Source organism: Perissodus microlepis, chromosome 23 (genome assembly GCF_051167445.1).
Source record: "Perissodus microlepis isolate ML-2025 ecotype Zambia chromosome 23, ASM5116744v1, whole genome shotgun sequence".
Lineage (NCBI taxonomy): Eukaryota > Metazoa > Chordata > Actinopteri > Cichliformes > Cichlidae > Perissodus > Perissodus microlepis.
In genome coordinates this window covers 24865425-24878868 of record NC_140482.1, presented here as the reverse complement: position 1 = coordinate 24878868, position 13444 = coordinate 24865425, and the positions used below count along the sequence as shown (strand labels likewise).

The 13444-nt window shown below is 38.8% G+C and overlaps 2 protein-coding genes across 4 annotated transcripts; both read right to left on the bottom strand.

Moving 5' to 3' along the window:
• Positions 1-1478: 1478 nt before the first annotated feature.
• creg1 (cellular repressor of E1A-stimulated genes 1) lies at positions 1479-6538 on the bottom strand. The gene is made up of 5 exons (XM_084920764.1): positions 6177-6538; positions 4290-4409; positions 4098-4211; positions 2771-2859; positions 1479-2636 (listed from the first exon to the last, which is right to left on the bottom strand). Exons 1-4 carry the CDS (start codon positions 6471-6473, stop codon positions 2773-2775), a joined length of 618 nt encoding a protein of 205 aa, XP_084776890.1. The 5' UTR covers positions 6474-6538; the 3' UTR covers positions 1479-2636; positions 2771-2772.
• Positions 6539-6892: 354 nt separating this feature from the next.
• On the bottom strand, positions 6893-13436 carry setdb2 (SET domain bifurcated histone lysine methyltransferase 2). 3 transcript variants are annotated; one of them, XM_084920728.1, is made up of 12 exons: positions 12996-13436; positions 12269-12382; positions 12084-12188; positions 11827-12008; positions 10721-10999; positions 10303-10631; positions 10003-10172; positions 9685-9929; positions 9298-9346; positions 9068-9222; positions 7473-7561; positions 6893-7387 (listed from the first exon to the last, which is right to left on the bottom strand). In XM_084920728.1, the coding sequence occupies exons 1-12, from the start codon at positions 13030-13032 to the stop codon at positions 7204-7206; spliced, it is 1938 nt and encodes a 645-aa protein (XP_084776854.1). In that variant the 5' UTR covers positions 13033-13436; the 3' UTR covers positions 6893-7203. The 3 variants fall into 3 exon arrangements, with proteins under 3 accessions (XP_084776854.1, XP_084776852.1, XP_084776853.1); XM_084920726.1 differs by having other exon boundaries at positions 12269-13436; XM_084920727.1 differs by having other exon boundaries at positions 11827-12005; positions 12269-13436.
• Positions 13437-13444: the final 8 nt, after the last annotated feature.

Here is a 13444-nt window from a genome sequence, read left to right as displayed (position 1 = left end):
TAATTGAAAAGTATCCCAAACACTTGATTGCATTTATTGCTATTAAGCTTGTAGGTTTAGGGGGCAATCACTTTTTCTTACAGTGCTACGTGTGTTTGTGGACATCCTGCCCCCCCAATAATAAATACCTTAATTTAGAAACTGCATTTTGTGTTAACTTGTGTTATCTTTGTCTAATAGGAAACCAGGAAGGGGGCAAACACTTTTGTACAACACTGCATGTGGATATGTATGGTCTATGGTCAGGAAAGCAACGCCAAAGTACATCTCATTATTGGAGATGTCAACACTAGTGGCCAGTGTTTTTTGGCTGGATCTATCAAATTAGTAGTTGCTTTCATCACTTGCATCTGACGACTCCACCTCTTTGGGCTGTTGGGTTGTCAATTGTCTTTCTGTTTCCTGTTGCAGGTGCATAATGGGTGTAGTCAAGAAGGCCTGTATTCCCATAAAAGGACATTCTGGGAGAATAACAGCTTATTTTCATGTCTACCCAAACAACATTTCACTCACTACGCCAGCAAACATGCCAATATGACTGACTCACGGACTGACACAGCTCATGGTTGTTTCCTTCGATAACTTTATTTAGTTTTGTAAATTTCAAATAAAAAACTTGATTGATGATCACCTCAGAATTATTTGTCCAGTCATGACAGATCAAAACTGAAAACTTGAGTCAGAACTGCCCAATTTACTTTCAAAAGGGGATGTCACGAATCAGCGAAAGAATATATCTGGGACATCATTGCCAGTAGTTGAGCCAAATATCTTTTATAGAGGCGACCATTAAGCATCCATCGTGTTCAGGTCAACGCAGAGTAGGCCCAGGGTTCTTAAAGTATGACCAGCAGGTCAATAGTGGCCCTCAGCAACAGTTTCAACTCTTACCTATCATCCATAGCTTATGAGTTACAGCTGCTGTCAAGAACTGAGCAACATAACCCACCATTCTCGCCAGTTCATAGGATAATTATAATCTATATAGTGGATATAAGAGTTCTAGGAGGATCTGTTGTCCTCTGAATGCTGAATGTTTTTAAAAATATACATCTTGGTGATGGTGTTAAAACCAAGAGTGATAGGTAAGTGGTAGATATGGCCAAAAATCCTGGTTTTTGCTCCATTCTGACTTTCATGTTAACATAATTAACTCAGTGAAGCTCATGTTTCATCCAGAGACCACAAACTCATTAAAGTGTCAGAGATTAAGATGCTCTTACTGTCATTTACTTTTCATTTTATTTACTTCTCATTTATTGTTTAAAAATATTAAGCGATTAAATTGGGTTACGTGGATAAAATAATGCAAATAAACATCAAACCACAACCATTCAAAATAAAATAAAAAAACTAATTATGCATTGAAAATGAATGCAGATAAATAAAATAAATACATACAGCTGACAATAAGTTGGTGAAGTAAGTCTAAATGTGTTAAAAAACAAAAACAAATAAAACACAAAACAGATGAGGAGGCTTTTTTAAATACAAATCTTTATTTTTCTTTCAAAAAATAAAATTTCACAGCAAACACTTACAGCTGTTATTCAGCTTGAAGAAGCAGCAGGTCATAATGTTATTAGTAAAGTTATTTTTAAGGCAAATACTCAAAGCTCCTCCCCTTTCAACAATGCCTAAATAAGCTATGTTTGCAACAAAGGAAAAAGTCCCGCCTATAAGGAGCCTAGTTATTATTATTCTAAACAAGAAGCATGGAGGAGGATCTGGGGTTATTTGATTCACTAATATCTAAAAAAAATAAAGATTTTCTTTTAGCATATAAAAAAACTCTACTACATCACCCACAAGTAATAAACAGCCTGTTACTGGCAAAGACTCAAGGGAAATGTAGTTAGTGTGGTTACTGATGTCTCCTGCTGTTTCATTAAAAATGATTTGTGTTCCATAAAGTGCTATTTGTGGATTTACAAAGTACATTATGTGCAATTCTTTTCAAACTGCACATTTAAATCTGTTAGTTAAACAGCATCCAAGTCAAAGGTCAAATACAAAAGTTGATGCTCAGAAAAAGGTTTGTTCTGTTTTAAAGTGGTGCTAAAGTTTGCCTACAAACATATATTTCATTAAAAAAATTTCCTATACAAGTATTTATCGATTTAATCCTCCTCTGGACTGGCAGCTTTAACTTTTCAGCGTGACGTCTCCCTCTGGTGGTCAAACCCCACCAACACACTTGGCTTTTTAATAATGTTTAAATCTGCAAAACAACAATAGTCTTTTCAAACACCTGAGCACACACACATTCACAGGGTCATTTGAAATCTTTTTAAGTGAATCAAAAGAAAGAGGAGATTAAAATGTAACACTGACTTCTGATGACTGAATGTCATTGAGTGTTTCAGCTGCAGGAAAGAAAAGCTCCAAACATAACAATTTAAGTCCGAGTTAAAGACAACTTCTGTGTTTAGGACACTTCATCTGATTTTGTTTGCCTGTTTTCAGAAACAGAAGCTTTCAAATCTAAAATTAAGAATAAAGCAGGCATGATGTAAATGACGTGGATTCAGCGGTTGGATAAATTAATGGATTCGTAGCAGATTAATCGGCGTGTAACTCCTGAGGAGGATTTTGCATCTCGTACATTCTGGTTGCGGGGTTCGCAGGTTCGAATCCTGAAGAGAATAAAAAACACAATGAGCAGAAAAATTAACAAGACGATGGTTTAACTGCACATCTTTAAACGGAGGTGTGGTGTCAGCTCCAGCAGGAAGTGATGGACTACAAACAGAACAGTAGGACTACAAACCATCAGTGGTGCTTCCTGTACAGCGTTGCCTGGAAATACTCATTAGGAGTGACGGTCTTCACCCCGCCAAAGTAATCCAACACCCACACCTGAAACACAAGGAAGGAGGACCAGCCTGCTGACTTCATGTCACATGATTGGCTGAGAGCAGCACAGGTGTGCACTCAGGACTACAAGTGCTACAGTAATGATAGAGCTAGTATTACAAGGTGTGTGATGCTGGAGTACCTGTACTATTAGTGGTATTATTATAATTTTTAATAATACTACTATGGCAGTGTCTTTCTAGTATTATAAATAGCTCAGTTATGCTTTTGTATCAGTAATATTATTACTGTAAAATTTCTGGTATTACTAGTTTCAAGTTTTATTGTCAAGTACAGATAAACCGAGTAGCCACATTTAGCCATAATGAAATTCTTTGGCTCGTGTCCTCAGCTTTACATGAGCATACAGAAGTGCGCAGAAGTGTGAGTTAAATGTGTGTGTTAAATTAAGAAGAAAATAACAGAAAATAGCAGTAATAATAATGATAAAGAGAAAAAAAGAGAAAAAAGTATTAAATACTTAGAGAATTTAAGTCAAGTTGATATTTATAGTTTGTGTGAGAGTATTTACAGGTTGAATTACTACTGAGTTACTACTAGTGGCAGGTGGTAGTACTTCTATTATTAGAAGTATTGTGTACTACCTGTATCTGTGTGGTGTTTTAGTGTTAGTAGTATTTTCCATCATTATTATACCATCATTATGATAGTGTAGTATTATAATATATACTTATAATATATATTGAGTTGTTTTAAACAAGCAGTATCATGGATTTAAAGTGGATTATTATATCAGTACTGATATTTGTGTCATGTTTTAAAATGACAACAGCATAACAGAAGCATGAGTGTACTGCACGTTCACGTTTAACTTGTGCTATTATAGTGGAAACATTCAACAGTATTTATAGTATTATTAGAAATATTAGTAGTACTTATATCTCTAACAATGAACATGTAGTAGTACTGTGGGATTGTTTCAAAGCATTCATAGCAGTTCAAGTTCAGTAATTATCTGAACTTGACCTGACTTGAACTTGCAGTACTACTGTGGTATTATGTTGTAGTATTTGCAGTACTACAGTGGTATTATGTTGTAGTATTTGCAGTACTACAGTGGTATTATGTTGTAGTATTTGCAGTACTACTGTGGTATTATGTTGTAGTATTTGCAGTACTACTGTGGTATTATGTTGTAGTATTTGCAGTACTACAGTGGTATTATGTTGTAGTATTTGCAGTACTACTGTGGTATTATGTTGTAGTATTTGCAGTAGTACCTGTGTGATGTTGAACTTGGCGAAGAACCAGTTGTGGTCGCTCGGCCAGTCGATCATCTCGGGGTGACGAGTGAACAGCGCTTTCTTTGCAAACTCCGCCTCTGTCCCGTTCACCTGAACCACAGCAGGAGGAGGTGATCATGTGACGGGTCTGAACTGATCATGTTTGAAAACACAGGTGTGTGTACGTACCTCCTGTACAGATCCAGACAGGATGATGTGAGCACAGAGCGGACTCTGAGGGTCAAAGCTCTGCTGCCTGCAGTAATCAGTCTGAGCCAGAGACATGGACAGAGACGCCACAGGGCTCACCTGCATCAATACACACAGCACAGGTAACACACGCATACACACATCTTATAGCATTATTAAAACATATACTTTTAATTAATCAGTTGTGTCCAATTCTTATTTAATGCTATATTTTTCTTAAAATTAAAATATTTATTTATTTATTTGTTTATCTTTTTTTTAATTTAGGCATTTTCATCCTCCACATACAGACAAATAATATCTAAATATGAGAATCATTAATCATTTTATATGTCTGGGACAAAAATCTGCAATTTGAACCATTAAAACCTGCTTGAATATGTCCCAAAAAATCATTGGACATCCTCTTCCCTCCCTGAAGGACAGCTTTTACAACAGGGCAATAGCCCTGATCAATGCAAATAGCTGACCTGACTGGCTACCTACCTGGACTTTTTTTTTTTTTTTTGGGGGGGGGGGGGAGGTAACAACAGTAAAAACAGTAACAATAATAATATTTATATTTATGACAAGGTGCAATAACAATTAATGTGCAATAATAACAGTGTGCAATGCAAATACACTTATTCTTCTTTTTTATTACTAAGTTATTATACTGTGTTGTGTTGTTTGTGTTGCGTTGTGATGTGTCGTATCGGGTGGTACTGGAGGTACTAAAAATAAATATTTAATCCTGAGAAAATGACTTTTCGGCTCAAACAAACTTTATAACCCTCTGCAAGACAATAAAAAGCTGCTGCTCTGTTTTATTTTGATAACTTCCTGTAATAAAGCAAACTTTAACAAAGCTGAACTTCATTTAAACCTGTTTTCTGTGTCGTTTCAGCAGATTTCACGCACTCATTTCTTCTTCTGTGGTCGCAACTTCTGCTTTGACATGTGACTGGCAACTGCTGAGTCACTGCCAGGAAAATATGCTGAGTCATGCTGCACTTACGTCACAGTTTATGTAAAATGCAGTTTTATAAGCTCAAATATTCATGATTTTATATCTCACCATAACTTCACATTATTTCACATAACTTAAAATAACCTTTAAAATGAAAGTCTGAATATTAAAATGTTAAAAAATAATATTACCTTAAATACACAAAATAATGTTAATGATACATTTCTTCCCCATGGGAAAGAAAATCATCATTAACATTATTTTGTGAACTAAAAATTTCAATTAAAAAAAACTGTATATTTTATTAAAATAGAAAAGAAAGAAGATACAAAAACAGGGGTAAAAAAACAAAACAAATTAAAGAACATTAAATCAGGCTATTTATACCTTTTTATTTCATTTTTTTTAAATCAATAAAATTCTAAATATTTTTATCTATTTTTTATTTTTCCGTTTTTGTAAATGCATTTTTGCTCCTTTATATGTCAGGAGTATTAAAATAAATATCCATGATGTGTTTGCAATAATTCTGCAGTAACATTTTAAAAACAGTGCTAATCACTGCAAACACATTTACATAAGCGTATTGTTTGTAAATATTGTGTTTACCAAGTTCCACACTTTTGTTTTGTATAGAATAAGTTACTGACAGCTGATGGCTTTTTAAAGTAGAAGATCACTAAAGTCAAATGTTACTTAATTTTACGCTTTACCGAACCTGTAACCTTGAACTTTAATGGCTTTCACAGTAAAATCAAAGGTTTTTTTAATGGAGTTCTGAACGAGACGCAGTGCCTTTTACAGCAACACAGCGCAGATACAGAGTGTCGAGTACACTAAATTCTAGTTTGTAAACGGACTTCTGAACAGGAAGGCTCAGTTCCTGTTTTAACACTGATATCCTGGGTCAGGCTCACCTCCAAATCCTGCACGGAGATCTCCATGCGGGTCAGGTACATGTAAGGCACCCCGGAACCCGAGCCCCTTGGCCCGTCGCTCACCGAGAAGACATTAGAGAACGGCTGGCCCACCACCGGTTTGTGGGTGGAGATGGTGGCCATGGAGGCCCAGTCCACCTGGTGCGCAACGAAGCGCGCGACCCGGGCTACCTGGTCATGAGGCGGGATGTGGAACCGGGACGCACCGGACAGGGAAAGGGAGGCCAAGGAGAGGCCGAGGAGGAAGACACGCACAGCCCGCCACAGAGATCTCATCTTTGGCTCGAGTGTATGGTGGAGAGTCGGTGAAGACCGAGAGAGGCGATATAAACAATACCGAATATCCGGCCTGAAATTTCATAATAAAAGCATTGCTGGGCTACAACCGAAAGTCCGCAACCAAAAGCTGGAGTGTCCAAGTGACTTTTCAAAAATAATGTAAATATTAGGAATAAATTAGAAAGAAATGTAAAAAAAAAAAAAAAAACTGCAGTAATTGATAAATTCAGTTGCATATATATATATATATATATATATATATATATATATATATATATATATATATATATTTTATTTTATTTTATTTTATTTTTTATTTTTTTTAAATAAAAGCTGTAATAAATACATTCGGACATTTATATACAATTTCAAATCCCCCGAAGAGCTGCACCAATAGTAAACCATTTACTCATGTGGAAGGTTTTCAAAGCAACGTTTATTATTGCTTAAAAATGAACACAGAACTTTGACACTTTGGGCACCAGTTTCAAGATAAAAGTTGTACTGGCTGTTTGAACATTAAATCCATGGCAGTGTCAAAATAAAATGACCAAAATAGAGATACAAAAATAAAAGCTCAAACACAGTAAAAGTGTTCTCAAAATTAAAGCCTTCCCAATAATAAAGACTTGAAAAACTTTCAGAATAAAATAGCTGAACTTTTATTGCTTTTTAGGGAAAAAAAACTCTAAATACCAAAACTGTTACTAGCAAACTGTATGGAGGATCACTCGGCCTCCATTGCTATGTGACCTTTGACCTCACAAACGTCACATAGGTTCTCCTCGATGGTGAATCTCCCATGGCAATTGTCGCTTTCGCAGAGACAAGACACTTCCTGTTTTTGCAGTGAATCGATCTGGACGTTGGCAGAGTAGTCCCAGGTGAGCTCAGTGCCAGCCACTACGGCCCTACAGCAAGAAAACAAAGAGGACAATTATTAAAATGACCACTAATAATAACCTACATTAACGTCCTCTCAGTCCTCTTCCTCACCTGCTGGTGAAGAAGGCAACGACGGGGAAGGCGGGGTCGTGGGAGTCGATGAAGACATTCTGGATGAAAAGGTTCGGCTGGCAGCTGTGCTGTGGGCGGGGTTAGAGATCACATGATATCAATAATAATAATAATAATAATAATAATAATAATAATAATAATAATAATAATAAACAAGAAGAAGATTTCTTCTTCATTACCATAAAAAATATATAAACTATGAACTAAAAGGGGGAAAATTCCACAATTTAAACTAAGCAGTTAATATTTTGAAAATATTTTTAAAATAACTACAAACAACAAAAATGTTTTGTTTAAAATTTTTAAATTGTCTAAAGAAATCTTGTGAAGCTGTTTATAAAATACAGTTATAAAACGGTCAGATATGTCAAACTTAACTCATTCTTCCTGCTTCCTCCACTTCTGTACCATTGATTCATTAATGTTGAATTCTCTCGCAGCTGCTCTATTCCCATGTTGTTGCAGTATATTAATGACTAACCTCATATTCTGGATAGATTATCTCAGTTGTTCTCCTGACTGAAGTTTGTTCCGTTTACAGCATCCTGACATGCGATTGCATTTGTCTCTAACCATCGGGAACCCTCATGTTAACTTTCATCAAGTGAAAAAAAGTTAGCGTTCATCCTCCAGGTTCACTGTGTTTATGTTATGCTAACATAGCTGTGTCACTAGTGATCATGTAGCACATCATTACATACTAGCTAGTCCAACTTCAGCAACCCTAAAAAAAGTCACTGCGGTTTAGTTTTCTGTCTTCATTTATGTTGGAAGTGATAGCAGAGCTGTACAAACTAGCGAGCTAACTTCCTGCTAACTTCTAACTCCATTAAATTTAATAAATTCTGTTTTCATGGATGCCTGGATGTTAAACTTAATTGTTACACCTGGAAAAGCAGCAACACTGATCATTTTATTAGAGATGAAAGAATTTAGACAGTTTTTAACTCTCAGTGACGCCGCAGTGTTCCAGTGTTCGCTTGACTTTGGGACCTGAAGAGGGCGGAGTTTTGGACCCAGATTACTCCGCGAGGCTCTTGATTACGGTCGCTGCAATGCTTCAACAATCCATCAAGCGGTGCAGCTTCATAGCTTACCAAAGTCGTACTAAAACATTTTTTGATAGATTTTTGTGCACTGTGTACCACATAAAATCGGTTTGAGGTCAGTAAGCACAACCAGAATTCATACATAAGGTGCACCGGATTATAAGGCAGACTGTGGATTTTTGAGAAAATTGAATGATTTTAAGTGCACCTCATAGTGCGGAAATTAAGGAATATGTGCAAAAATATTAATGACATGTCTAAAGAACATAAATTAAATAATATTTAAAAACACTGTGTGTATATATATATATATATATATATATATATATATATATATATATATATATATATATATATATATATATATATATATATATATATATATATATATATCTGTCGCACATGTATAACAATAAGTAACATGAAACCCTGATTATAAATAATATCAATTAAATGAGAAGAGTAAATAATGTGTGTCCTGATCGGTTGATCGATGGCTAAATGTTCCTGATCAGCTGGACTCACGTTGATGAAGCGGCTCACGTTTCCCTCCTTGCTTGCGTCCACAAAACAAACTTCGTCCACCTTCGCTGCTCTCTTTAAGCTCGTGCTCGCCTTTGTACCATTCATACCAGCGCTCTCCGACATTGATGCCACCTTCTCGTCTTGCTCTTGATCACCTGACACACAGTAGCCAATTGTTTACCAGCTGTGTTAATGTATCATTTGTGTGTTTTGTGTGAGTCATTACTGACCTGATGAAGGAGATGTCGGCTGCAGACCTCCAACCAGCACCGCCTGAATCTGACAGAAGAAAATAGAAGCCTTTTACTTTGAACTAAAGCTCACGAAGGCACAAAAATACATTATTTTAATCAAATAATTAGAGGAAATAGTCAAAGGAATGCAGGACACACAAATGATTTAAAATAAACAATAATTCTTTTAAAAATCAGGTCACAAAATATTCAAAGGAAAAAATAAAAATATGTAAATTGAAAACCTGTAATCTCCATACAAATACAAATGAAAAAGATTTACAATATAATAAAATGTGTATAGAAATATTGGAATTAGAATATGTAAAAAATAATTCTGAAAATAAAAAAAACTTTACAGTAAAGTAAACGAGCCTAACAAACCTCTTCTTGGTCTGTGGTGCTGGAGCCGCTGTCGGAGGGTCTCTGAATCACAGGAACATGCAAAAGAGGTGAGGTAGGCGGAGACATAGGCGGGGGCGTTTCCAGCACATTGCGTCGGCCCTCCAGCACAGGTGGGGCCAGCCACTCCGTGACGACCTCCACCTCATCGTCAGACGGCAGGTCGGACCTCGTCAACTTTGGCGGCGGTGGTTCGGTGGGATTCGGGACCCTCTGCAGCACCACACCTGGACACGGATGAGAGGACGAGTTTACAGACCGTGGCTTGGACGGAGCCACTGAACGCTGAGCCACACTCACCTGCGTAAATGCACACAAAGGTCCCACGGTCCAGGTCGTCACGGCAACGCACCCCCCAGCCACGGTTCTCAGTCTGGAAGACCTGGAGTCGGACTCTGATGCCTCTCTGGACGAGACGGTTCTGGCAGCGAGATCGGTCACAGCCGCACCACGGGCCACACTCAAAGAGCCTGAAGATTGATCACAATGGTAACACTTTGTCAGCAAATCAGTGAATCGGTTAATGATCAATGCTTCCACTGGGAAACCTAAAGTTCCTGCTTTAGCTCCTTTTGAAAAACCTCTACTTGTTCACCTCACCCTGATGGGTTGGCCTGTAACAGCCTGTGATGGCGATAGTGGCGCTCTCCAGAAGTCAAGGCCACGCAGGCGCAGCGCTTTGCATCACTGCAGCCATCTGTGCAGTCACAGCAGGCCTTGAACAGCTTTGGGCCGCGGCTCAGGAAGCAGCCATGTGGCCAGCGGTCCTTCCTGTAGCGGAATTCAGCAGGCCGGGAGCCACCGTCCCCGACGCACAGCTCCACCGGTATTGGCTCCGCCCCTCGGCTCAGGTCCTGTTCAGGCTGCCGAAGGTCCCCTGGCGAAGGAGGGTCCAACCGCACGGAGGGGTTAAAGGTGAAGAAGTCAACCTGCAGGAGGAAAACTGACCCAGTTTAAAGACCTGAAGGAGGAATATACAGAGAGACACTGAACACAGCAAAAAAAATCATCTGTTGACCTGCAGGATGTCATAGCTCTCTGTAGCCTCCAGAAAAAGCATTACGTTGTCATGGTTACGGAGGCTCAGCCCACATGGTGCCTTGTAGATGACGTCCCAGTTTCCTACGTCTTCCTGCTCCTGGTCCCCGTGGTCCCAAAGCACGCCCTCTTTGGCGGGTGAAATCAGTGGCATGGCGGTCAGCCTCTTGAAGCCGCAGAGCAACGGGATCTTCAGCGGGTTCTGGCCCCAGAATAGCGGCGTGGACTGAGTCATGCTGGGCAAACAGGGCAGGCAGGACTGTAAAGCGAAAAACAGCTCACGTTATCAGGATTTTAAATATTCAAATATTCAGGAATTTTAAAAAAAGCCTTTGGCTACAAACTGTAAATGATCACTGTTAAATGAAATGCCCCCAGTCTGGTATAGGGACTATGACAGTTTCTTCTTTTTGTTTTTAAAAAGTCATGAATTAGATACAGGACATTATCAAGTTGCTTTAACCTCCTAGGACCTGCCGTCCACATATGTGGACATCACATTTTGGGTTATTTAGACCAAAATACTAAATTTTGCTCAACAATGGCCTGATATCCACTTACGAGGACATTATACTGCTACTGTTCTATCGAAATTTTAAACATATATATATCCTCATAGGTGGCTCTCATTTTTCTTAGAAACAAAAATCAAGTAAAAAAAAAAAATCTGGTAATTCTTTGTTTTTACATTCATCAGGTCCCAATATGCCCAAATATCAAAGAGAAATTAAAAGTTTATTAATTAAAAGAAATTAAGAGTTTGGGTCTTAGGAGGTTAATGCTTCTTCTCAGGATAAAAGCCCCAAGTTACTTACAGGAACGTATAAGGATGCTCTGAAGTTCTGAAGTATATCAGATTTCTAAATTTAAAAAAACTATTCGATAGATTTCAGATAATTACAAGGATCAGGTTTTCAACATATTCAAGATTCTGGGTAGAAACTAAAAGGGATCAACGTGTTTTCAGGTTGTTAGATTATCAAGATTCAGAATAAAAGCACCATATAAATTAAAGGAACTTTTTGAGATCAAATTAGGCAAAATAAATTCTCAGGCTGATTCTGAATGACATCAATGTGTGTTTACCTTGGAGCAGGTGTGGAGGTGGTACTGCAGCTGGACAGGCACGAGGGGAGGCAGCAGCTCCTCTCTGCCAGCAGGAGACGCTGCTGGACTGGATAACCCATTAAAAGGAGGCAAGAAGGATGAAGAGGAGGAGCAAGAGGATGAAGGGCTGTGTTGGAGGATGTCAGCTGGCAGCAGCTCTTCTGGGGAGGAATAAACACTCAGCAATAGTCGGACTCAAACACAACAGCGAAGCCTTGAGATTTACCGGGGTTTACCTGAGCCAATGACCACCTGAACCACCGAGCTGTCCTGGTCTTGGAGGGAGGCCAAGGAGGAGGAGCAGTCCAGATGCTCTAGCAGCTTGAAGGCCTGGACATACTCTGAGAGAAGACAGAGAGTAAAGATCAGGATAGGAAGATTGCCAGAGTCCCGCTCGCTCGCATCAGACATGGATCAGAACCTTTGTCTGTGGTTCCACTCCTTTTCAGAACTGCCTTCAGGTGCTCCAGGTACTTGAAAACCACATCGAAGACCTGATCCACATCCTCATTGTTCCAGAATGCCTTGGCCTTCTCTGGAAAAAATAAATCAGGACAAATGATCGTATCAGACGCATAAAAACTGTGTAAATAAACAACCTGGACCAGATTAACTGATAAAATAGCCAATAAATGTCTCTGTATGCACATTTAACCTAACTCTCAGCACCTAAAAACAGGGAAAATGTGATATTTCACTCATGTGTCCATCTAAACCTCATCAGAGCAGTTATCCATTACAAAAAAGAAAAGACAAGAAAACAAACCCCATAACCTGGACCCCTTAAATCTGGACTAGACCCCACAGAGTGTAAAAATCTACTAACAAAGGGGGGGAAATTATAGTTTAACCTTTTTTTTCCCCATGTAACCCACATACGAATGTGTCTAGATTAAATCCAGATAACCCGGGTTTGTTGGATGTGGACTAGGACAGTGTAAACAGACTCTTGCTGATTTGAAACTAGCTTTCAGCCGTTGTATTGTACCTAAACCACACTCTCACATTTCCTTGTGTGTGTCTAACAGGAAAGCTCTGAGGCTAATGTAGCATTAGCCCGGTTAAACCTGGGTTAGCTGTCTGTGCAGTGCTCTGCACCTCTGAGCCCCCGTTATCCGCTCCGGTTCCGTTTGTACTTCAGTTCTTACCGACATATCCCGGATCTAGCGGCTCCCCCGTTTCCATTGCTCATTAGCCTGCTAGCACTAAGCTAACAATAAATAAGCTCGCGAGCTCACCGCTAACTTTTAGGTAAGAGGTGACCGCGAGTGCAGACGGACCAGCAGTTTGACTACCAAATAAGTCAAAAGCAGCAGTTCAAATTAAACCCGAACACCAGCCAGCTCCATGTGAACCCAGTAGGTTTATTCATTCATGTAAGCGGCTAGTCCGGTCGTTGCTTTTTGCTAACAACTGTGACTAACAGCAGACAATACATTGAACCTGCTGTTAACACTTCTTAAAGCATTGCTAGAGGTATTTATAGTTCAACAAGACCACACAACCCTGGCATCACGCAGTATAAACATTCCTGTCTTAACCGTTTGAAGTTTTTGACCTTACGTGCCCCCTATCGGCCACCGTACTAAGACTTCAG